Raw genomic sequence first — 26,492 nt, forward strand, 5'->3', positions numbered from 1 at the left:
GTCAAACCTCTGAGCATCTAGGGAGATGTCTACAAATACCTATGTGCCCTAGGAGGTAAGTCCTCTGCAGGTACCAAGTCCAGAGGTTGCCCCTCCAAGATCTTGGTTGGACTATTACATCAATAGTTGAATAGAAGCCCTCTCTACTACGTGCACCTTTAATGATGTGACTAAGTTTCTTTTTTTTTTGTAGCATATTTAGGAAGTCTAACATGTATCAAGAAAGCCATTTAAAAGGCTACAAGAAGGATTAATCGAATACAGCTTGTTTATCTTTCCATTAGTGGAAGCCATGAAGCTGAAAAGGATTCTGAGATAAGAAGGATTTACTTGGGATCCTATAAAAAGCAAGCCCGCCATCTTCCCTGTTTCTTTGCTAACACTGAGGAGAGGAACTTGAAAGAATTACGTAGCCTCCAGTAATCCTGAGCTGGCGGGCGCCCAGAAGCAGCAGATTACTATCATCTCCGCTGTCACATAAAAGATGCTCTCAGCATTGAGGGAGGATGTGTTAATGTTCCATTGCTCTTTTCAAGAAACAAGCTTTTAAGTATAGTCCGGCTGGTGATGGATGATCATAATATTTCTTTGTCCTCCCCAAGACCAAGTAATGCATGACAGGCATTGGCCATTTTTTAATATTTAAATGGCATGTCCATTGGAGATTAAAATTTATAAAGTTCAGTGAGAGTCCAGAGAAAAAGTATGGGAAATAACTTCTATTTTCAAATGCTATAAGACAAATGAGCCTCCCATTCTAGGTTTAATCATGAAAACACTGAAGATTCCGTTCTCCCCCTGTCTATCCTTGTCCTTCTCTGTTGCTCTCGCTCTCGCGCTCTCTCTCTCTCTCTCTCTCTCTCTCTCTCTCTCTCTCTCTCTCTCTCTCTCTCTCTCTGTCAATCTCTAGTTCTCTATCTTTGTCTCTCTCAACACAAACACATATATTTTACATTAACAGATCTTGAAGTTAGTTTCAGAAGGAAAGATTAGATTTGACTTCAAAAACTTAAAATGTAACCTTAGGATGTAGCCTATTGGCTAAGTAATTAGCTAATGATGGGGAATCACAGACAGAGTCCTAAGTGATGGAAAATAATTATAACTACCATGATAATGATTACCTTGAAACATCCTCAGATAGTGCAGATGATCTAATTATTTCCTTTCTCATCCTTTGTGGGAAAGGTGTGATTATTTCCATCTTGAGAGCAAATATAATATGTACTCTCAATTTATGTGTCTTCTGAGAAGCCTTATTATCTGTTTTCTTGTTCATCTTCAACATATGAGACTCTGCAACTCCAAATTAAATAATTTTGTAGACTCAGAAATAGAATAATCCATCCTTCTAAAATGACTCCTGAAAATTCAGTATTTTAATCAAATACTCTAAGAAATTACAGAATCTTCACAAACAGGGAAATTTAAAAGGGTTAACACAAAATAAATATAATTAAAAATTCTACTGCTTTTAAGCTTTGATGTGTGTGTGTGTGTGTGTGTGTGTGTGTGTGTGTGTGTGTGTGTGTGTGTGTGTATTTATAGCCACCTCACCACCACCCACTTTTGCAATAGCGACTAGGTAGGAGAGGAGGCACATACACAATATGAGGTCTTCTTCTTCCATATTTTGAATAAACTCTGACATATACCTGGGGCTAAATTGCAAGGTCAAAGAGAAATGAGAAGTGAAAGTAGACCACATCATCAACAACGATTGTGAATTCTGTGATTTTTAGAGGGGGAACAATCCTGGGGCTTGAACTCAGGGCCTGTGTTTTTTGCTCTATCACTAGAGCCACAGCTCCACTTCCAACTTTCTGGTGATTAATTTGAGATTAGACTCCTACAGACTTTCCTGCCTAGGCTGGCTTTGAACTATAACCCACAGACCTGAGTCTCCTAAGTAGCTAGGAATACCGGTATGAACTACAGGTGCCCAGATTTAATTTTGTTTTTATTTGGTATATAGTAGTCACATTAAGTTCTGGTATACTCTGGAAGTTAAATGCCACAGCACAGGAGGCTTTCAATAGACTGCTATGCCAGCTTATCAAGCTGCCATCATGAAATACTGTAGAATGGGAGGCTTAACAACAGAAATGTAGATTCCCACCATTTTTGGAGGCTGGAAGTCAAGATTGTCAACAAGTTTTCCCTCAGGTCTCTCTCCTCGGCTTGCACATGTCTGTATTGCTGCATCTTCAGGTGGTCTTTGCACTGTGCTGCAGTATTCAGACATATTCTTCATGTGTCCCACTTGCTTTTTCTTTCCTTTCCAATTTTCTTTTCCTATGCCAGTTTTGGGGCTTACAAAAGAGCCTGGGCCGCTATCACTGAGCTGTTTTGCTCAAGACAAGTGCTCTACCACTTGACCTACTGCTCCATTTATGGTTTCTGGCGGTTAATCGGAGATGCTCACCAATGACATCCCTGCCCAGGCTGGCTTTGAACCCTGATCCTCAGATCTCATCCTTCTGAGTAGCAAGGATTACAGGCTGAGCATTGGGGACACAAAGTGAAACACTCATAGTCAGCTGGAGAAGAGAGGAAAATAGACAGGAACTGCTTAAAGAGCACAACAGTTCTCAAACCTGAGGAGGCATCACAGTCTTACAGAAAGCTTGCTAAAGCTCACATTTTTTGTTGCATACTTCTCTGTGTCTAATTCAGCATCTCCTCTAATACATTTCCTGGTGCTACCAGGGCACCTGACACAGAGAACATATATTGAGAAGCGCTGAGCTTGTGTCACAAGAGTTCCGAGACAGGGAGGTTCCAAGCAGGTTGTGGTACAGGCTGGTAAGCACTCCATGGGAGTGAATTAGAAAGGAAAAGGATTGAGTTCTGAAGAAACAAACAAAAAAACCCAACATGCATATGGCTTTCAAAGTCAGAAAATATAAATAATCCCATTTGCCTAGTACAGAGTTTGAGTTTGCAATAGCTGTAGAACATAAAGGCACAAGACCTATGGGTCATGAATCTGACTCCAGCTCATTTGCTCACTGTCCTGTAGTTGATTCTGTAGGTGGCCATTGATCTTAGGAGATGGACTTCAAGCTGGAAGAACAGAACCCTGCTAGAACACTGCCCCAAATTATCTTTCTCAAAAGGGACTTGTTTTTTCATCTCCCCACTGTGAGGATGAAACCTCTTTCATTGCTCTCACACAAATGCTATTAAATGTGATAAAATAGTGATTGCACAGAAGGAGACCTGGTGGAGTAAAATTTTGCCACTGTCCAAGGAGTCACAGTGTGAGTAACTTGATAATTTCATTCGTTTATTATGATTAGCTCTTGGGGAAACCCCAAGATTTACCTACCTGTCATGACCTCCAATCACACAGAGAGAAGAGAAGAGGAGTCCCACAAGGAAAAATTGAATTATAATAAAATGTGCTCCATCCCTTTCTCTCTAGGGGAAGATGATGATGACGAAGAATGTGGGGAGGAGAAGCTTCCCTCCTGTTTTGACTACGTGATGCACTTTCTGACTGTGTTCTGGAAGGTCCTGTTTGCCTTCGTTCCCCCTACCGAGTATTGGAATGGCTGGGCGTGCTTCATCGTCTCCATTATTATGATTGGCCTATTGACAGCTTTCATTGGTGACCTGGCTTCGCACTTTGGCTGCACCATTGGCCTGAAAGATTCCGTGACTGCGGTTGTGTTTGTTGCCCTTGGAACTTCAGTGCCAGGTAATGGATCTATTCATATATCATTCCTCCATAAGCAGAAGCTCACTTGTCTTCTTAATCCCTTTCTTCGAGGGCTGTGATGAGACACTAGGCCTATGAAAGGGTGAAAGCCTTAGGATATAAATATTGTCTCTACTCAAGTGCATTGTCAAATGCTGGTACTTCTCAAGGTTATAAAGCTGGCTGGTATCATAATACTGAAAAGAATACATTCCCAAAGGGTCTCCAAGCCCAAAGGGAGAAAGATGATTTGTTTGATGGATAGATATTTTTCAGAATCAGCCTCCCTTTACAGAAAACACTTCCAAAATGAGTAGCAAAACAAAACAGAGTCTGAAAGGACAAAATTTCTGTCTTGTATCTATGCTGTAAAATTTGGATGATTCTGTGAACCTGTATTCACTGGAAGAGCTAAGGCACTTCTTGCTTACTTGAAAAATATTTTATTGATCCAAATATTAGGGAATGTAAGTAAGAAGTCGATCAGAGAAGAAAAAAGTAATCTTGACCAAAGCCAGTAAGCTAAGTATACATTCTGTGGACATAGCTTCATGCAGAAATAGCTTCATGTATTCCTTGTAAGCTGAATTTTTCTTCCAAGCTACAACTGTAATTTACTAGGCTTATTCCTAAGTTAGGACATCTTAGTAACACACAATCACCCCCCAAATGTTAATGGCAGCAAATTCCCAGGTTTTACTGAAAAAATAAATCCAAGTGTGAGATCTCCTTCTACAACCAATGGAAGACTCAAGGTTAAATCTCAGAACAGTATGCTTTAAGGTCACCAGCAGCTCTGGTAATCTAACACCAGTTGTTATAACTGAAATGCTGGATGTATTCCCCAGGACATGTGGGCATCTGGACAGACATATATTTTCTACCAAGTAGTAGACCAAGGACGATATTAAGTGAGTTTGCCCAAAGACAGCTCTGGCAGCAAATATAGCCCTGCTGATAGAGCCATGCTTACCACAGTCCTGATTCTAAACCTTGCCAGATGGGGCAATCTTGCCTTCCGGGTTGAGCCTGAGAACAATGGTATGTATCATTTACAATCATGTGTCACTTGATATAGTGACACATTATTAGAAATGCACAATCAACTCACTCCATTATTGCAAGAGCATCAGAGCATACGTCCCCCAAGTAATATTACTGTGATGTCACTAGGCAATATAACTGCTGGGCCACTGTTCTCATATGACATCTGTCACTGACCTGTTTTCACAACTTCCCAGTTACTCTTCATGCAGGCTTATCACCTCAAATGACCAAGATGTTTTAACTACTCACAGCTTGAGCTTCTTCATCTGTAAAACAGGGCTACCACTATAATTAACATGTGAGATAGTGGTAAGATTGGAGGAAATATTGGAACATAAATTATGCATCTAGTAAAGCACCTGGGATATAGAAAGAACTCAATAAAACTGCAGCTCTTATACTTGTTTGTGTTGAATAATTTAGGATTGTCTAACCAATGTAGAGCTACCTTGCGTTACCCTGCTGGCAGTGGTGAAGTCTGTAGAGTTCTGCTAATGAGTGACAACACACGGTGTTATTCAAGTGGCTGGTCACTTAAGAGGGTCCTGTTTAAGAGGATCCACATGATTTGAGTGTCCAGTGAGTTAGTGGACAGTGCAGCAATCTGGAGAGTGCTTGTACACACACACACACACACACACACACACACACACACACACACACACACACACACAGAGTGATCATTATTGTTAGTCTTCCCCATGACAATTGATAACAGAAGTTAACCAAGCAAGAGAAAAACTTAAACTCTTCCTATCTCATAATTAAGGAAACTAAAGAAATGAAGCATCATCCATCTACCTTGCTTCTCAAGGAAGTCTTAAATCCATTTTCTTGAGGCACTGTGTTAAGTTACTATCTCACATGGGCTTCAAGTTAGCATGCAGTATTTGCCTGGCTTACAGCCCTTGAGGAGAAAATGAGCTAATGGTAATAATAGGGGCAAATGGGGTCTCTGATGTCAATTGTCATATCATTTTGCATTTCTTTTGTTTTCTTTTTTATTTAATTTTATTGTCAAGGTGATAGTTACACACATAAAGTAGTGAGTATATTTCTTGTTGGACTTGTTTCCCCTCCCATGTTGTCTCCCACTTTCCCTCTCAGTTTGCATTTCTGAAAAGGCAGCAGTAATTCCACTAAATGTGTCCCTTCCCTTGTTTTCAAAAAGAAAAAATAGTGTAAGCCTAGTGCTGGTGGCTCATTCCCGTAATCCTAGCTACTCAGTAGGCTGAGATCTGAAGATCTCAATTCAAAGCTAGTCTGGAAAAGAAAATCCTTGAAACTCTTATCTCCAACTCAACATCAGAAAACCTGAAGTAGTGCTATGCTCAAGTGGTAGAGTTCTAGCCTTGAGCTGAAGAGGCTCAAGGGACAACACCCAGGCCCAGAGTTCAAGCCCCACGACTGACCAAAAGAAAAAAAGAAAAGTTCATTTCCAGCCTCCAATCCTTATTCCTGAATATGTGCCTTATTTAAAAATGACATTCGGTGGTATTTCATTCTGTTTTATTAAATTCACTTGAAAAGTGTGGCAGTCATGTGATTAATTTTTTTTCTGGAGTATGGAATGTTGGTTATAGTTGACTCTGGTGCTCAAGAATTATGTATTGGGTCCCTAAAGCCCAACTCCAAACTCAGGTAGACATCAAGAGATAAGAAAAACTGTTTGGGGAGACTCCAACCAAACCTTTAGTTGTTGAAACGGCTTTTCTCCACTGCCATAAATGCTTCTTATCCAGACTCAGGTCTCCTTGCTATGTTGTGGGGTACAGCCCCTGTGAGTTGCTACATTGTCAACTATACAGCATATTCCCTAAACAATAAACTCATAAGTAATTTCAGATAATCATTGCTATAGAGAGACATTTCCCTCCTTAAAAAGTTATGAAAATTAAAGAAAGATGTGAGGTGAGAATATCCTTCAACCGTGCTGATTCAGAGCAATAATTTATCATATCGTCTGACTCCTAAAGATAAATTAAAATGGTGCTATTGTTTCTAGATGGCAAAGCTCAGTTGCCATGGGTAAGAGAGTTTAAAAAAATACTCATTCCATTTACAGTCTACTATTAATTAGTATTTGCCCAGGGGCTCAGTGTCCTCTCTGGGCTGATATCTTGGCCACTTTTCCTAAAGCAGAAGGTTTTCTCCACAAGGCTTGATGAACTGCTGCCTCTTCCTACAGGAGGCTTCTCAGATCCTCTGACTGCTGGTCAGACAGGTGTTGGAAACCTTCCTCTGCTAGTTGTCAGGATTTAAATAACCACATATCTCATTAAGAGTACTTTTACAGCATTATTCAACATCCTGTTGGGAAAATCTTATGACTTTCCAGGTAAGGCAGTGACTTCCTCATGCTAGCTGGGACCCAAAGCTCATTTACATCTACTGGCACTGAAGGACTTATAAGGGTCCTTACTTATCTCCAGCCTTCTAAATGCGCCTACACCCACTGGAAGATCCACTCCCTTTCGTAGCAGAAGAGTCTTCTCTAAGTATTAGTGCTGCAGATCTTTGTGTCTGGAGAAAGAGGACTCGAAAACAGTCTCTTCCCACCTTGGTATGGTGAAGAGAGCCAAGAGTCTATTGTGTAGCCCTTTCTCTTCCCCGCCCAGTCTTACTCCCTGTACAGAGTCATCATAGCTTAAATGCCATTTAGATGCCAATAACTGACAAATGTATCTATCTAGCTGATGGCTTTTTCTGAGCCAGATTCACATATCCATCGAGACCCTGCCTCTATGTAGGATGTCTAATCTGCAGCTCAGGATGGCCACATTCCAAAAAAAGTTAGTGGTTTCTGCTCTACAATGACCTTGCTCTTCTACCAAACGTGTTCCTTCTAGATCAGAACTTTCTTTCATCATCTAGCCAAGACTCCTGGGCTCCTTCTTCCTCCTCCCCACAGTCAATCCATATTTAACTTCTTCCCCCTGAAATGCCCATTAATCAGCCCCATTTACCTCTTCCTCTATCTTCCCATAGTCCCCATCTTTGTACCCACCCAGTCAAGTCTGGCATTACCTACTTTTTCCTGGAGCTTCCTTTTGCCATTTACTTACTTGAGCACCAGAAATGTTTTTAAACAAATAGTCTAGGCCGTACTTTAGCCCCTGGCATTGTAAGGAAGTTTTTTTTTCAATTTCTTTGAATATTTTGAATATCCCTTCATCCTTTAAAATCTGACATGTAGGAATGATTCCCTCTGGCAATTTTAAAGCATGAAGGGAAATAGAGACTTAGGGGGTTCTCCATTCTGGATACAAAGACTTAAAAAAATAACTGTTCTTTAAGTGTGTTATTTTTAAGTCACATCACTCCCATGCTTGTAAATGCCCTAGAAAGAATCTGGTATGGAACTGGTGCTACCTATTGTTTGCGTGTGTTCTCATAGTGTGTGAGAAAAGCTTTAGAATGGAATTCAGAAACTTGGGCTTCTCATTACTCACTGTGTGGCTGGAATCGATTTCTTGACTCTTGGAGCCTCCATTCTCTTAACTACAAAATAGACATTATACTACATGGCAATTCAGATGGGATCAATAGAATGATTAAGTAATATGTAGGTGTCGCATACTTTGTCTACTGGAAACTAGTGTAAGACACAGGAAATAATTATCTCATCATTCGCACATTGAATCCAACTCTAAAAAAAAAACTCAAATGAAAGAGAAGTTGTCAGAACATTGAGGATAAATGTGAAAAGTTCTATGAAGAAAGAAAGGCAATTTTTAAAAATTTACCACAAAGCATACTGTGCGTGTGTGTGTGTGTGTGTGTGTGTGTGTGTGTGTGATGAACCCAGTATTTATATTAACTTATTATATCATCAGTGATGTGATAAGATTCCCCTTCCTCCCAACTTCTCTTTGTTTTGTTCCCTGTATTCTTCTCGATATGAGGATTTTTTTTCCTTTTCACTGTGTTAGGAAACCCTGTATTATTTTTAGAACGGAAAACGCAGTAACTACTTGTAGTTTACATTTTTTCAGGTTTTAATTTCCTGGCTTCTAATAACTCTCAAAACTAACATTCTGTGTCACACTTAAGCAGAACATAGTTTACAGATTACTGCCTCTTGCTGCTCAGCGGCGCCTAAAATAATTTGGAATTGTACAGATCATTGTCTATAGTCTCAGGAAGGCATGACATTTCACTCTTAGCAGTAAATGGGGCACCATAGCTATGGGTGGACACAGAAATGGCCCTTTCATTAAGCTATAGTTATAGCTTACTGGAGAGTGGGCATCCAATAGCCTCATGTCACTTAAGGACATCTCATAGGGAATTAATCATTTGTCCAAGTTTATTGGGATGATAATTTGTAGAATTTGTAATCTGGTATTCGACCACTATATCAACCACTTTGGATTTTGTTTTTAAAGTAGTAATCAGACTTTTCCATAGGTCTTACAAGTTTTGTTTTGGTTTTGGTTTTGGTTTTTAGTTACTTCTTTCTGAGCCTTTTCCACTTTGAAAACATGCAACACTGGGGCTGTATTCACTATCTTGGACTCACAGGTATTATTATTGCCTTTGGCAACAAGAGCTAGTAGACTTCATACTTTAGATAAAGTCGGAAATTAATAAGTCTCGTTCTAGAGCCATCACCTTACAATCTACAATGCAAAGTTTTAAACACTAAGACCACTGGACACTCTTAAAGATGTTCAGCTCTGCAGTTGTTGACAGTAAGTGGAATGCCAGGGCTGTTCTCATCAGCACAGTTATGCATGTGAGCTCAGGGCTAGACCTCATTGCTTGTGAGACACATGCCAAGTACTGAATGTGGGTGGGTAGGTCCCAAGAAAGGGGGTACAGAAGCAGTTCTATCTACTGAGAGGACTCTATTATTTCCTTTCTTTACATCCCATTTAACATGGATTTGGTGTTGTCTGTACAGGACTCACAAGATAGATCACTGGTTAACAGATTAACTTCTAAATGAATGACATACTTTCTCTTAATACAGAGCTCATAAACATGCACTAAGGGGATATAAAAGAATAGGAGCTTTTAGAGAAAGGTGGACCAGAGTTCAAAACAGCTGTCTCTCCTGTTTGTATTCAATATATGACACACTCCAGAAACAAAAAGTCTCTTAGCCTTTCTTAGCCTGAATCATGAAAATGTCTCCTACAGAATTGTAGTCATGATTACATAAGTCCATATAGTGGACACTAAAAGGAATAATACATCTCTTTTCCCATCTGTTTTGATATATTGATGAATTGAGTTTATCGCTGGTGGGGTATGCAGATTACAATATATCTTAGCCATTGAAATGGCAGCTATATAAATGCTCAGTCCATCTTTCTGGTTATTTTTGCTGTGTTTTCCCAAGAGGTAAACAACCTTCATGCACTTCCATTGTCTGCATGTACACTGCTCTGACTTTTATCCTCATAATTTCACGTCAGCTTGCCACAGGGTTCAAGAAGTGGCATCGCTGCAGAGTATCATCCGATTTACTTAGGCCCCCCAAAAGGAAGCAGAAACAGAATTACTTCAACTTGAAGCAAGATTTCCCAATGACTTTGGTGTTCTCGCTCCCCAACAGGATGCTAAAGGTCAGGTATACTTTGTTCCCAGATGGTCAGTATGAGCCACTTTCTTTACTAACCAAAAAGTCTGAAAATGGAACCACAGCTGCAGCGAGGCCAGGAGTCAGGACCAGAGGAGTAGAGTTGAGTAGTCACTCGGACAGCTTCCCACCAGACCTTATCTTACCCCCATTCCAGCAACTCTCCATCTGGAGATAAAGGGTCCTGTGCCTTCCAGCATGCTAGCCCACAAATAGGTGACATCACTGGAACCAAAGGCTGCCTACACAAGCCAAACTTTACAAGGAGAGATGGAAACAAAGGAAGACTGTGCACCAGATTCTACCAGATTTGCTCTATACCCAGCACTAGGACTGCCTGTTTTCCTGTTCTAAAAACTGTGGAAGAGGCTGTGTGCAGCCAGCTCGAAACATTTGTAAGAAGCTGGGAGAGATCCATTTTAGAAACTATTTGCATCTTGTATTCTTTCTGCTAAAAACAAATGTATTTAATACTTTTAGGTTTTTTCTTTTTTTACCAATCCCTGATATATATTTCTCAAAGGGCAGTACTCGGTGCCACCTGGCATCCAGCACAAGGCTGGAGTGCAACCAGGATGATGACAATGACATCATCTACCAGGAGGTGGGAGGGAGCAGGGGTGCTCAGAATGCACCATGCCCAGCCTGAAGCCTTGCAGAGTCTCTGGACTCCTGCCCCAAGCCCACACAAGCTAGCTTCACTCGGCCCCATAAAAGTCACAGGATAAGAGACAGGAGCTAAAAAGACTTCATCCCATTCTGTCAGTGCAGACCCCCTTACAAATTCTTGATGGGCCCAAACAAGAACACTTGGCAGAAATATGGTACTCGCACCTGTGTGTGTGCACGTGCTTGTGTGTTTTTGAAGGATGGAAGCTATGTATGAATGATGTAAATGAATTCTCAGTCTCAGGGTCCATTTCAAAAGTCAAGGGTATCAAGTATAGCAATAGCATTGGTTCCATGGAGCATTTTGCTCCAAGGAGATGAACAAGAGGGAGGGTCTTCAATGGAGAACTTGTAAAGGGTGTTAAGTTGATGATTTTCTTTCTCTCTTTTCCTTTGTAAATGCAAGTGATAATTGCTGTTTGAACTTTGGTCTTGCTCTTGATAGGCAAACACTCTATTTCTTGAGCCAAACCCCCAACCATTTTATGCTTTTTATTTTTCACAAAGGCTATCACTTTTGGCCCTTTGTGGCTTCAGGCATTCTCCAGCACCACCTGGAGAGCTGGGGTTACAGACATGTATTAATTATCATGCCTGGCTTGTTGATGGAGATCTGTCTTGCTAATCTTTTCCTGGTGCTGGCCTTGGCCTATGATTCATTGTCTACCTATTAAGTTGGGATTGAAACATGAACTACTGTGCCTTTATCTTGCTTTTTCTCGGTTAAAATTTACAGAAAAGGTAATACAACTTTTAAAAAAGATCTCAAGAACACGTTTACTTCCTTTCCATTGCAGGGCCAGCATACAATTCTAGCTTTATTAAATCATTGCCTACCTCTCATAAAATTCTAATGCATTCGAACTCTTCCATGCAGTGGCTTTTAATAAACTCACTGCCTCATGTTGCCATTACCTTAATCCAATTTCAGAACATTTCACCACTCCAGACAGATCCCTTGTGGCTCCTTACAGGTGATTCCCCTATCCCAGGCAAGCTAACTGTATGTTTTCTGATTCTATAGTTCTATTTTCTCTCAAAATTTTAGCTGCACCAGTTTTAATATGAATTTTTCTATCTGCTTGTAGTTATACTTAGTTGAAAAACATCTAATATTAGAATTTACCATAATTTTAAGATGTTATTCATTACAATATCTTCTATAGACATTTGCAAATGACAGGACTATGATAAAGCTTTGATCGTGGTGGTTTTGTGCATTCATCGAATCATATAGCTTTCAAAGTACTCCCAGAGTAATCTCAGTTCATATGTTACAGATGGTAGGAAAGGATGGGAGTGTCACAGGGTGGTACTAACCATTTATTCTAGGCACAACGAGGGCAATACTCTATGCCTAATGATCAATAAATACTGAATGTCTCTAGCCAATTCATTTAGTTGATCAGAACACAGTGCCAAAGAGGCACATTTCCAAATCTCATCCATGGCCCCAGGAAGAGAGCAGAGACAGAGGAGGTCTATCATGGGCAGGGGCCCTCTACAGAAAGAAATATACATTGCTGCTAAATTCACAGGGAGAAAACTGAGACTCTAAGAAATCATAATTCCCCATGTCATGAGCATTGCTTGAATAACAAAATGAATTTAAATCTAGTGGTATTTTTAGAAGACAATGTATGCAGTCAATTTAAAAGCCAAATCTCACATGTAGCTGTAAAAGAATGTTAATGTCTGTTTGGGATAGAGCATATTATAGATAGGAAATAATAGTACTTGGCATTGATGCACTGTGCCAGCTAGAAGAACGTCACAATGGTTCTTTAACACCCATACCTCACTTCCTTCCTCTCCTCAGGAATGGAACATGAGCTTTGTATCACTGGCGCCTTGTTATGCAGCAGCCATCTTTTCTATCCCAGGATCTGCTAGTGGCCATGTTAAAGGAGTTATATGTAAATATCTATTCTTTCATTCACTTGGAGAAAATAGCTTATTTGGATTCTGTTGTTTACAATCAAGAAATTATGTGTTGTATTTGTTTTCTTTTCCCTCCTCTTTTGGAGCCCGTGAGAGCTTTTTGGCATGGCTCTTCATAAATTACAGGCCATTATTAGGTTATCGTTTAAAAAAAAAACTGTAGATTGAGACAAAAAGCAAGACTTCTTTTAATTCCAAATGAAAATGATTCTCCAAAAGACTCAGCAGAAGACTAATTATAGTTTTCCAGTCCAGAGCATAGTATTGAGGAGATGAATAACCACAAATGCCCAAACTGATTGTGAAAATGTTCTTATCTGAAAGTATCTGTGCCTGGTGAGCTTTCAAGATGGATAAGACATGGCAAAGCAGAATCTCAAATTAACCCATTTGTCCATTTAGGGCTCTGTGGCTTAAGTTGCTGAGGGACCGCCATCCCTCAGCATGAGACTTCATTAGAAGTTTTTAGAGTTGCCACTATGTACTATGTACTTAGAGAAAATGGGGAAATGGCCTCTCATCAATAAAATAACCAATAAGCTGGGCCCTGGTGCCTCATACCTATAATCCTAGCTACTGCGGAGGCTGAAATATAGAAGGATTTGTTGTTGGAGAACAGCTCATGAAGAAAAGTTCTGCTCCAAATATAACAAGCAAAATACAGGGCTGGAGGCATGGCTGAAGGGGTGAAGCACCAACCTAGCAAATGCAAAGCTTTGAGTTTGAATCCCGGTCCCACCAAAAAAATAATAGTAATTAAAGTAATACTTTGGGTATCCATGTGTGAGAAGTAATGCACCTTCCATCTGGCAAATATAACTGTAACCCCTCTATATATTACAATAAAAAAAGAATAATACTCCAACATCAAGGATTCTTATTCAGACAGTAAGGAGTCTCAACTTCTATACATGAACTGAGTCAGCTTTGGAATATTAATAAGAACTATGTAGCATAAAACAATTTTAAGTTTCTCTTACAATGTCCACAATGAACCAGGAAGTACAAACTAATCTGTAAAGCAATGTGATACTTGTAATCATCAAAAATTCAAGTGTTATCAGGGGACTGCTGCTTCAGGCCTAAAATCCTAGCTACTTAGGAGGCTGAGATTTGAGAATTGTGGTTTAAAGCCAGGCAGAAAAGTCTGTAAGAATCTTATCTCAAATTATCTAGCAAAAAGCTAGTTGCAGTTTTGGTTTAAGTGATAGAACCCTAGCCTTGAGTAGACAAAAGCTAGAGGATAGAACCCAGGGCCTGAGTTCAAGTCTCAAAACTGGGACAAAAAAATTAGACAATCTCAAATAATGACACTAGATATTTATGGCATTCAAAAAACATGTATCCAATCCTTTATATGTTAAAAAAAAACATTAAAACAAGATATACTGACTGAAAACAGAAGCTCTGGTCCTGCCAAACCAAGTCCTGTTGAGCATTTTATTTTACTTACCTGTTTTCTTCATGTCTAGAAACAGGTCACGTCATAGTCACCATTTCTTTTCCAATCTCTTCAGGGATAACTTTCATGGGCAGAAATTATAAGCGAGTTGTTTTGTTTTGCTTTGTTTCCCATAGCTTTTTACAACTCTATTCCTAAGAAAGCAGACATCAATAATTCCTTGACCTCTAGAATTTCATTTGGAAACCAAAGAAGGATTCCTTTCACATAAATCATGAAGTAAATTGTGTGTGTGTGTGTGTGTGTGTGTGTGTGTGTGTGTGTGTGTGCGCGCGCGTGTGTGTGTGTGTGTGTGTGTGTGTGTGTGTTTGAGAGAGAGAATGAGAGAGAGAGTGTGTGCATAGATGCAAGGTTTTCATGCTTATTTAAGTATCATAGCTCAAAACAAAACCTGTTTAGGGCCCTCTGTGACAGCAGAAGAATTGGCACATTTCTACCTGAAGTCCCAATGTATATAGAGGAAAGGAGAGCATAGAACAGGAGAATAACCCCTGTCTAAGTAACACCACTGGTATGATGAGGGCCTTAAACTAGGAGATCTCAGCTCTAATTTTAAGAATAGTTTACAAACTTGTACATGGCACTATAATGTTAGAATGCCTGCCTAAAGGGTGTTATAACTCCCCAAAAGTTAAAAATCAATGAAAGTTGGGATTTATGACACATATGGAGTCTCAGGCTCTATTATGTCATAAAAATTGCTAGTAATATTGAACAGGGTATATCCAGGGTGAATCATGTTAATTCATTCCCTTCAATTCCTACCTTATCTCCTCTAAGAAGAGGACCCAGAATCTAATTAATGTAGGTAAACATCTCCCCTCCTTTTGTCCTTCAGTGTAGATAGATGGAAACAAGGGACATAGAGATGGGGAGAGAGGAAGGAAGGAGAGAGAGAGATAGTGCATAACTTCCACCAAGCCTGCCCACCCAAGTTGTTTGTTTCTGTTTGGTTTTGTGATGGTTCTGGAGCTTTAACTTAGGATCTGGGGGCTGTCCATAAACTTTATTTGCTGAAAGCTAGCACTCTACCTCTTGAGCCACAGTTCTATTGAAAATGAAGAGTCTTTGGGAAGTTCCTGCCCAGGCTGGCTTCAAACCATGATCCTTAGATCTTAGCCTTCTGAGGAGCTAGAATCGCAGGTGTGCACCACTGGCCCCATTCCAGGTTGTTTTGAAAGCAAAATGCCCAGCACATCGGGTGCATTGATGCTTCCAAAATAGACCAGCTGCTCTCCACTTCTGATTAACTTAAGTTTTACTGGGTCTCACACTGGGCCCTTGGAACATTTCCTCCACTACCACCTCTTAGAATTACGTTTTTCTACCCTTGGTGTAAATGAGGTAGTCGTTAAAGGGTTTGTTTCTGAGTCCTTGGAGAGTTTGAATAAGAGGAAAGCCCCAAGTCTACTTTTGTCAGTCATAGGTTGAACTCAGGGCCTGGGCACTGTTCCTCAGCTTTTTCACACAAGGCTAGCACTTTACCACTTTGAGCCACAGGCCACTTCCAGTTTTCTGGTGGTTAACTGGAGATGAGAGTCTCACAGACTTTCCTACCTGAGCTGGCATCAGACTGTGATCCTCAGATCTCAGCCTCCCAAATAGCTAGGATTATAGGCACAAAGCCACCCATGCCCTTACATTTTTAAACCAAAAATCTCCATGTGTACAAACATTATTGACATAAAACACAGATTTCAAATTACAGGCATCTCTGTCCAGGTTTATACCATTGCTTGCCTCATGGAAAGGGTGAGTGCTCAAGTCAGTTGAAACATATAATTTTGCCAACATTTCTCACCTAAAAGTCAAAGTTACAAGGCTCCCCTGCCTGATGCAATTTCATAAACATTGATAGAGTATTGACACAATCTGACACAGCATTGACAAGATCTTTAAGTCTCAAAATTTTTCCTAGGATTTTAAAGTATTTCTCATGAAGCAAAATACATATAAACTCCAATGGAAATAACACCAAGATACAAATTACATACATAAACAAATTAGTATGTTGATATTTTGTATAAACCATTCTAACAGTAAAGTCACAGAAAAGAGTCCTAGAGACCAAAATTCTTCATTTTGGACGAGCAATCTGGAGCCTAAAAATATGAAGCTGCTTGTTCAGAACACACAGATAGTAGGGAGAGCTGCTGTGTCTCCCTACTGAGGCTCTTTCAACCTATTAACCATGAGGCTCATCTTTGGCTGTGTCTTAACTTGTCAGTAATTCATAGATACTAGGAGAAGCAACAGAACCTCCATCCACAGCCCAGACTCCAGATAGAATCACTGCCAGGGTCTGTTCCTGAATACATGTCACTTCAGGGTCGGGGAGCAAGTCCAGGGAGCCTGCTAAGAGTTGAAAGTAAGATAAAGCCTCTGTGATGAAATCCTTGTCTCAGATAATACAGAAACCTCCTATGGCCTATGCTTAAGACATAGTCTATATGTAGTGATGAAGTCTGTTATGATACAGGTAAAAAATTCCTGGAAGACAAACCAACGTGTTATTCCTGCCTGTTGACCAGATGACTCAGCCAAACCTATGCACAGAGAATTTGAAAGAGGTCTGCAGAGAACAATTATGTCTAAACTTCATGATGTATGACTTAATGCCAGCCATACTGCCTCTTAACCGACTCTTCTCCCTGATTGATTTATAGTCATGGGAACAAAGAATATGCAGTTAAAAGTCTGAAACTACAACCAATGTAAATGATTTTCAAATTCAAGGCAGGAATTAAAAGCAAAACTGTACAAGTCTGTAGCTTGGTGTGTATACATAGGAAAACATGCAATTATCAACATGTTGAACATCTGATACCCATATCTCTGCATTTAATGAGCCAAGCTCTGGATAGGATTATGTCCCTTTGGAGACCAAGGCAGAAGTTAGATGTTGGGTTTTCCTTTGGAGGACAGCATTCAGCTCATTCAGCCACAGGCAGGTTCTGGACTTAGCATTTGGGGTATGCCTCGGAAGCAACTGATGTATTCTAAGTGGTGAGTCACTCTATGCGCTCAGCAGCAAAGCCACAATTGAAGATGAGTTGGAGTGATTCCATCACACTTCATTTGGAAATCAGAATTATCACTGTTGGAGCTAAGGTTCATGTTTTGAATGTGCGTGTGTTCTCACATTTTTTAAAATATAGCATTTGAATTGAAAGCAAAAATAAACCAAAAGTCTGCTGTATAACCCAGGTGCATAAAACCCAAAACATGTTTTATTTATGTAACAAGCTTATCACCTCAGCTAACAATTTTTAGGGACTCCAGAGAAAAGCAGCCTGTAAGAATTTTTTATGTAATATTTACACGAATAGGTTACTGGAAAAATTGAATGAGAGAGAAGAAACTGCTGCATGCAGACACAGTATGTCCTCCATTTCAACCCCAAGGACTGGTTGGGGTTTTTAGGACCCACAATTTCTAGTCTGGAGAGCAGACAGATAGTCCATGGATTCTGAATAAAGACAAAACACCAAGGAAGTGCAGTGCATTGTGTGTTAATGCATCACATGCCAGAGGAGGCAAGTGGGACTGTGCACTGAAACAACTAGGTAATTGGTCTCTACAGCATAGAAGGGAATCTCCGCTTCCCTCAGTTGCCCAGCTAAAGCAGCCATCTGTCACCACCGGCTCGAGCTAGCTGCTCCTTCACTTCTAACAGTGCTAGGCGCTCCTTGCAACAGCTGAGCTATAAGCTGTTTTTCCTAGGATTCTTATTCCTTTACTTTGCAACCTGTCCTTGAAGAAGAAAAGCAAAGTTGCTTCTTTTCTTTATTGAGGCTGTTGCTGCAGCATCTCCTAATAGTTCTCCAGGATGCAAAACACCATTAAGATCTGTCTAGCTTTGCTTTTACTCACCAAACTCTGTGACATTCATTATTGGACTACAGTGTGAGAGCACTGATGCACAGAGAAATAGAAATCCAGAGGGTAGATTAGCAAATCACCTTTACCTTCTTTCAGTCTTTGCACAAGAAACCATCTGAAGAGAATCTGCTTCAAAATGTCTAAGTGGATACAACAGGGAATCCTAGAATAGACAGAGAAGAAAGAAAACATCCAGGCTTTAGAGGAAGGATAGCATGATAGAGACCATTTGAGAATCAAACACATTTGATAGGAAAATTGACTGTATTGTTCAAGGTCTTGAACAAGGGCCATGATATCACCATGTCCCAGTTTCAAAGATTGTAAATTAATATCTAGTGGATGAGCTGTGGCAAATACTCTACATATATATTATACATATATACACACACACTATATATACACACTATATATACTATATATGCTTATATGTATGCATGTAAGCATGTACGTACGTGTGTGTGTGTGTGTGTGCATGTGGCCACACACACACACCATTTGGGCCATACCTCTAGCCCTGTACTGAGAGATTTCATTGTGATATTTCCATGCATGCATACAAAGTACCCTGACCATATCCACCACCACTCTATAACTATCTCTTAACTCCATTCCTGGTTTAAAGTAATTTAAGCAGGTTTTATTGTCATTTTTACTACTTCAACCATATTTCTTCTTACTTGCCATGTCCATTTTTCCTCCTCTTCTATCTGCTCCCTTCCTCCATAAAGCCTGTTTTACTTTCCATTCATGATCTTTTTGTGTGTATTAATTGGATCAAGGAGTTTCACCATGGTATTTCACATGCAGTTATATCTTAATCAGAATAACCTCTATTATTTCATTCTCTATTATTTCCTATCTCTTTCTCTTTCCTGGTCCTCTCAACTCCCTACTGAAGTTTCTTTTTGCGATCTTTGCTCGTGGTTTAAATATACTTGAAATGTATTCACTGTCTACGGTTTCTCCTCCTCTGTTTTCCCTTCTTCCTTTATATATGCCCGTAGTTAGAATCATGTCCTTAGGTCTGGCTTCCCAAAAATGAGTGAATATATCCAATATTTGGCTTGAAAGTTAAAATCTTAAAAGTTTGACTTATCTTGCTCCATTTGTTTTTCTGCACATAACATGATTTCATATTACTTTCCAGCATACAAGTGCCATATCTTCACTTTTTTTTCATTTCTTTGGAAAAGGGATACAAAATCTGCTACTCATCCCAGACAGTGGTCAGAGTCAATGAGACAGGCCCCCGAGGCTTGCCAACTTCCTTTCAGAAAGAACATTATACCACATAGCCTCTCTCATCAGCCTACAGCACCTTCTTACTCCACATAAGGGAAAGAGTCTGCAAGTGTACCGTTGGATGTTTATCAGGAATCTGATGGTAGCAAAAGCAAGAGCAGCAAGATCTTATCATGTATCATACAGCTACTTGGGGCACAGAGCATGCCAGGAGCCTCGGGAAGACAAGGGTAGGTTATGCAGCGTTCTGTAGCTCCGTAACACTTTCTGTTACTGGCTTTGAAGATGTGAGTTCAACTTGACCATTGTTAATATCAATAAGCCAACTGCCCAAGGCATGGTGCAAAAGTAGCTGAAAGGAAGTTAGTGTCAATAATTGGTCATCACTTGGGTAAGAAACAGAGTGCCTGGCATGTTCTCTTTCCATGCTTAATGAAAGGGGTTATTTCCTGCCCTGCCTTGACTTCAAACTAGACCAGATTACTCTTCTTACATTACCTTTCCAAAACAATAAAGAGAGCTATCCTCTTGCCAACAAGAATGTCTCCTGGAACAACTTAGTTTAACAGTAACAATCTGAACTGGAGAATGAGTATCCTCATCTCAGGCACAGTCTGTGGTGACAGCGGGCACAAAACCTCTGTGCTCTGCTTCCCACAGCAAGCCATGACTTTTGTCATTCCACCGAGAGACACATTCACAGGAGTATTGGTGAACAGAGCGTTTTTGAGGATGGTCATCAGTCCCTATGGCATTGGTACTTAGGACACAGTAAAAGGCTAGGAACCACAATACACAAGCCTAAGTCTTGAAGACAAGAGGCTAGAGCTCCAGTGACACTGTGGGTTCTCCCCCGTGGTAGAATGTTGTAGCTACCCCTTTATCTTCTGTAAGCCAAGATTCCTCACCTCATAGAATCATCTTAACAGTGAATGTAGGAAGACAGGTGAACTGCTTTCCCATTGCTAAGGCTATGGGCAAATGCCAGCTGTTATTCAAGTTTGATTCTTTTCGGTTCCACTACTGACTTGCTCTTTCTCCTGTCACCATAACTTTCTCATCTATAAACAAGAACAGCTGATGCAGCATCCCTCAGTGATCCACCTACAGCCATGGCTTTCAACCTATAGTGACCTAGAACCTTTGGGGATGTTGTTAAAATAGATTACAGTGGGCCTGAAGCTGCCAGCCATCCAGGAGCATCCTTAGGAGGTTGAGCATCATCAGCTTCTCTCTTCTTTCTTTCCAGACACGTTTGCCAGCAAAGTGGCAGCCATCCAGGACCAGTATGCAGACGCGTCGATAGGGAATGTCACCGGCAGCAACGCGGTGAACGTGTTCCTGGGAATCGGCGTGGCTTGGTCTATTGCTGCGATCTACCACGCGACCAATGGGGAACAATTCAGAGTGTCCCCCGGCACGCTAGCTTTCTCTGTCACTCTCTTCACCATATTTGCTTTCATCAATGTGGGGGTGCTGCTGTATCGGCGGAGGCCAGAAATCGGAGGTGAGCTAGGTGGGCCCCGGACTGCCAAGCTTGTCACTACCAGCCTCTTTGTGCTCCTGTGGCTCGTGTACATTTTATTCTCCTCCCTGGAGGCCTACTGCCACATAAAAGGCTTCTAAAGGAACAATCAGATATAGTAAATTTATATATATATACATATATATACATAAAATTATGTACAATGAACAGAGGAAACCGACATTTGTCATGTTCGCTTACCTGCTGATGGAATCCAGCTTCAAGAGCATACTCTGTGCTAGGGCCGAAGTCAGAAACCGTCATCTCCCATTCCCGGGTCATCGTCATGTTGAACAAGACACGGAGGCAGGGTCAGCTTGCAGCTCTGTCTAGAAGAGCTGTACTCTCTCTAGGTTCATAAATGGCTAAGGTTTTGGGTTGTTTTCTTGTTTTCAATTTTGTTTTCAGTGGGGTTGGGGAAGTACCTAATGTTCTGATGTTCAACTTTTCATTTCATTTTTGTTTTGTTTCTGCTTTGCATTGTTTTGTTGGGAGGGTCAAGGTTCTTGGTGAAACATAATGACCCATCCAAAGTTAAATGGGCTTGAGGTAAATTTTGAAAGCATTAAGAGTCTCCTCACCTCTTCCACTTTTCGATTACTTTGGATTAAGAAAGAATCTGGGCATAGAAGAAAAGACATGTTCTTCACTATATGACCAAACCTCTCCATTATTTCTTGGATGTGCTTAGAGACGAAGCCGCCTTTGAGAAGAAGCAAGGGAGCAGGAATGGAGCCAGGAAGCCACGGTTCTAGGTAGAGGGCTAAAACTCTAGGATATGGTGCCTGGCACTCTTCTTCAACGGGTACAAGGATAACGTGCCTGGATTCCCAGGAACAGGCAAAAACCCCTTCCTTTCTGATCTCTAAGCTCTGGACCGTGATTAGCCAAGGCCCTTAGTCTTTCCAGCCCAGCTAACCTGCCAGGTGTCCCAGTTCAATCTTCTTCCTCCTCTTCCTCCCTACCCTGCTCTGTGCAAACAGAAAGACTAATCTCATTCAAAAGGCTATCTTCCTTTTTCCATTTGCATCAGTATGTGTTCCCATACCATGATGCTGTTGCTTGAGATGTGTCCGTCAGGTTTTTTTTTTTGTGTGTGTTTTTTTTTTAAGGCATCCATAGCTTGCCCAGTCCTGTTCCACTCATGACTAAACATTTGCTCCTTCTTCATGTGCCTGTTTGGGAATGTTGTTGTGATACTTGTTACACAGTGCATGGATGGAAAAAAAAACACAAACAAATAAAACAATGTGTTATCTGTATATAGTAGAGTATAGAGAATACCATCTTCCCATTCAGCAATGTTGATGGGACAGTGAAGACATAAATGAGTTTTCTTTTCACCTGAGTTGTTACTTTTGTGTTGTTACTGAGTTCAATTATGACTAGGGATAGAAGAAGAAAATGGCTTACTGTTCATGAATCTGCACATTCATATCTAGAAGCAATAACTGTCGTGTGGGAGAAAGTTAAAAGCAGCGGAGGGGATAGCAGGCTGCTGCCAAGCACCCCGCAGATTAGCCATGGGGAACCCATCAGAGGTCTCTCATAATCCCCTATTCATTCAGGTAGGCCAAAGAAAGAAGCACTGGAGAGAAGTGGATGCGTTCAATGAGCCTAGATTTTCAGAGCCACCATTCCCAAATACCCTATTGCCCCAAGTATTTATTGCACATCTGCTCTGTCTGGCACAGATGATAGACAGTGCTAGTTTGTTCATTTCATTTTTTTAATGTAAAAGCCTATGTTGAACCCTATTTTTTGTCCCGTCCAATCCAGACCCCTCTGAATTTGTCAGTAATCCCTTCGTAAAAATAAAGCCAGAGTGACCAATGGGCCTTTCAAAGTATGTCTCCTCAGCTTATGATAAGGAGAAGATCAGCCACTGAGATTAGCACCTCCTACCCAGAAGGATGGCAAAAGGTAGGTTTAACCATTGAAAAGAAATGGCTCTTTCTACATCAAAATACCAAAGAGCTCGACAAACCCAACATTCCAAAGTGAGTAGCTAAAAATGCCTTTGCCTCCTTCCTTCCCTCGATGGAGTCCCAGGCTGGAGGCATTCCTGGCCCTCTGTACTGATTCAAAAACACTTCAGAATAAGCCCTTGAGACTTATTTTCTCACTCTTCCACTCAGTAATCATGATCATTCATTCTTTAAATGCACATTTAGAGACTGAGTGAACCATGGAACAGTGGTTGCCAAGTCAGTATGCCAGATCGTGTGCAACCTCCTAACACCTGGAGAAGCCTGGATTCCTAGCCTCCAGGGATATTTTATTCAGTGAATGTGACTGCTGTGTCCATGAGTGCACATGAACACAGCTCCTATTGAAATAGTTTTGTCATGCAAGCAAAAGAAAAACAATTATGAAACTCAATACAAACACACTAACACTGTACAAATTCAACTGCTTAAATATCCAAGATACTTCTTAAAAGAGGGTAAAGGTTATGTTTGACCAACTTGAAGAAACGTCCATCTACCCATTTTAAACCAAGAAAAGCAATGATGTTGGTGACATGCATCACTGCGAATGCCCAGATAACCTTTACTTTTCTCTCTGTGACAGAAGTCCTTTGCTGTGACTCACTCCTGACCTGACATTGCTCTCCCCCCCCACCGCCAAGACTGGTAATTCCTTTGGGGGGCCCATTCTAACTCTTGTTTTCTTTCCTTTTTTGAGATTTTAAAAAATGGTGGCTAGCCTAGAAGCACCAAGTAAAAATAGTCAAGAAATATAAGTTGTTAAACACTAGAAAGATTTTTTTCACTCATTTTTAGCCATATTTGAAATGTCAATAACCCTGTAGAGAATCTTTACAGAGGAGTTTAAAAGATTTCTTACTATTAAATTGAAATTTCAATTTCAAAGCTTTTCATTTTGTTTGCCTTTTCAATTTTCTTACTATAGGGAAAATATGATTCTGGTTGTCCAGTGTTGTTATTAATTATTATAGTTGTGTAAAATTATTTCATTTTGTTTGATTATTTTATTTTGTGTGTATTGTGCACAGCTTTGGGGGGGAAGTGCACTATTGTGCTGTTCCTTATAAATGGTACACATTATTGACACAGAAAAATAAAGTTTCTAATTGTTTATGATCTAATCACTAGTTATGCTGCATATTCTGTACCATGGAATGTCTTCTCGTCATCCACTTCACTTTTTTGTTTCCATGTTCTGAGGAAATAAAGACCAAAAAAGATATTATTGTACAGTTGGTATCCTCATGCTAAAGAAAGTAGGCACCCAGGGTTCAAGCTCTTCCAAATATCAGATCATCCAGCATTCTCTTTTGCATGGCCCAAGAAAGTACAGTGTCAGCATATTTGTCCAGCTTACAAAAATTAAGATAAGTGTTGCCTCTATTTTACAAATCCTTTTTTACAATCTCTGAGAATAGCTCTTGATTCTTCCTTTCTGTATCCAGGAACATAAATTCAGGCAGGTACAGGTCAGGTAACCATTAGCATACAGGGAATTACCTCAAATCATTCAATCCTAACTGAACGGATCATTGAAATGTAGTTGCCTGCCAGTGCACACTCAGCTAATTGGGCTTTTTATACTGCTTCCCCTTTAATTGCCACTAGAACTTCTGTCTGCTCAATTCTGACTATCCAAATTATATTATTGACTTTCTGTCTCTACAATCAAAACAGCGTAGAAAGGGGCAGAAATTTTTTAAAAAATGAAATAAATGCTTGTGGGGGGGAAATGCAACCTTTTACTGTAATAGAACCTAGATGCCATGTGCAGGAATATGGTCATTTTATACATCTGAACTGCTTTAAACTTTTCCATGGGATTTTTCCTTATATCATTGTATAGATAGTGTAGGTAAGGAACTAAGTGTTGAATCAAACAATTTATATGCCTCCTTGGTACTAATGTTTAGTTTGAGACAAAATTAGTAGCCAGTATTTACTTCATAAATAAAAAGTTGAGTAAGTCAATGGCTATAGTACCTTGACCACTGAACATTTAGCAAAGCAAAGTGTTTCAGTGACAATGAATAAATATTCATTTATTTCAAGATTCTGATTCAGTCCTTCGATCAGTGAAGACTTGGTAGAACTTCGCTCTCATGTGGTGTGATGCCCTCTCTCTATAGTCATAGCAGCAACGCTGTCTTTTGTGCACTGGGCATAATCCACTGGTGGCTGCACAACTCAAGACCCCTGAGCCTTAAGCTATCAGAGTAAGGTGAGAGCGACAGCTTTGTTCTGCCCGTCTTGGAGAGCTCTGTTGGAAAAATGAGAAAACTTTCCTTGGCAATAATAAAAGAATACATTTCAGCCCTGTAAAGACTTCTTTCACTGTTTTGGAACTGGAAGTCTGGAATCTCCTTTGATTTTGATATCTAATCTCTTATCATAGGCAGTTGCCTCCACTACAAACCCTGAGTATAGTTTCAAAACTTGGAGAACTTGTTGCCACTTTATGGATGACAATATACAATCCCAACTCTCATCCTGACCTTCAGCTGGCATTCAGCTTTTGTTGTCATAAATCACTTGGCCACAGCACACTGCCTATTAGCCAACCTGAAAAAAAAAGATCTAAAGGAACTTCAACTCATTTTTTTTTTAAAAAGTGAATCTATTGTGCAGAAGAGACAGCATTCCATGTGTGTTACCAACATAGGACCACCAGAAATGAAGTCATTAGCTTTTTAGATTTTTATTCATGGACTGTATTTCCACTATTCTTTTCTATCATGTACTTTTCACTTGTCAGTCATTGTCTTTGCATCCTCCCCACCCCCAGCACATTCCAAAATGCTGAGTGCTCCTGAAGGTATCCTACACTGATAGCAGGGGAAGAGGAGACAACTGAAATAGATATTGTAGGGTTGTTGTTTTTTGAAGTTTGATCAAGCTATGCCTTACCATCCCCCAAAGCAGACAACATGGTATCTATAGGAGGAGGAACCCCAGGGAAGGGAGACTCCCAAGGAAAGTGTTTCAGCTCTCCAGTTTACAAGACATGGTAAGTGTCTAACTTTCTGTGACCATTCTTTCCCCAGTCTACCAAAGTGTCCAAAAAGATAGACCCAGACACTCTACAAATTTCTAGTTTTGAAAAGATCTTCTAACACCATCTTCTAGAGGGCAATGATCATATAAATCATGGTTGCTATGTATTTTAGGAAAAAGCATGATTTCACATACATACCTTTCCTTTCCTCCCCCCTACTTTGGAATTCTCCTATTGGCCACTCCCATTAAAGTCATGTACCCTGAGTAATGTTTTGCTCTTGCCTCTCAGCAACAGACTCGGGCTGCAAATGATGGTTTGGCACATTTCTCTAAAAGTGAATTCGTCAAAGGAAAATAAGACATGATGACATTTTACCTAGAAAAAATGGTCATCAAACATCACATGGTATCTCTGAAAATGCTTAGGATAGATCTTTTTCCTA

General features: G+C 40.2%; 1 protein-coding gene across 4 annotated transcripts in view; it reads left to right on the plus strand.

The window, feature by feature from the left end:
* Nucleotides 1-24,173, plus strand: part of Slc8a1 (solute carrier family 8 member A1) — a 271,684-nt gene extending 247,511 nt beyond the window's left edge. For all 4 annotated transcript variants that reach the window (XM_090337069.1, XM_090337067.1, XM_090337065.1 and 1 more), the window contains 2 exons: nucleotides 3,428-3,703; nucleotides 20,786-24,173. In XM_090337069.1, the coding sequence (XP_090193195.1) occupies nucleotides 3,428-3,703; nucleotides 20,786-21,162 (653 nt within the window). In that variant the 3' untranslated portion in view covers nucleotides 21,163-24,173. The remainder of the gene's footprint in view (nucleotides 1-3,427; nucleotides 3,704-20,785) is intronic.
* Nucleotides 24,174-26,492: the final 2,319 nt, after the last annotated feature.

The sequence above is a fragment of the Megascapheus bottae genome, chromosome 7, assembly GCF_031878675.1.
Source record: "Megascapheus bottae isolate mThoBot1 chromosome 7, mThoBot2.hap1, whole genome shotgun sequence".
In the NCBI taxonomy this organism is placed as follows: domain Eukaryota; kingdom Metazoa; phylum Chordata; class Mammalia; order Rodentia; family Geomyidae; genus Megascapheus; species Megascapheus bottae.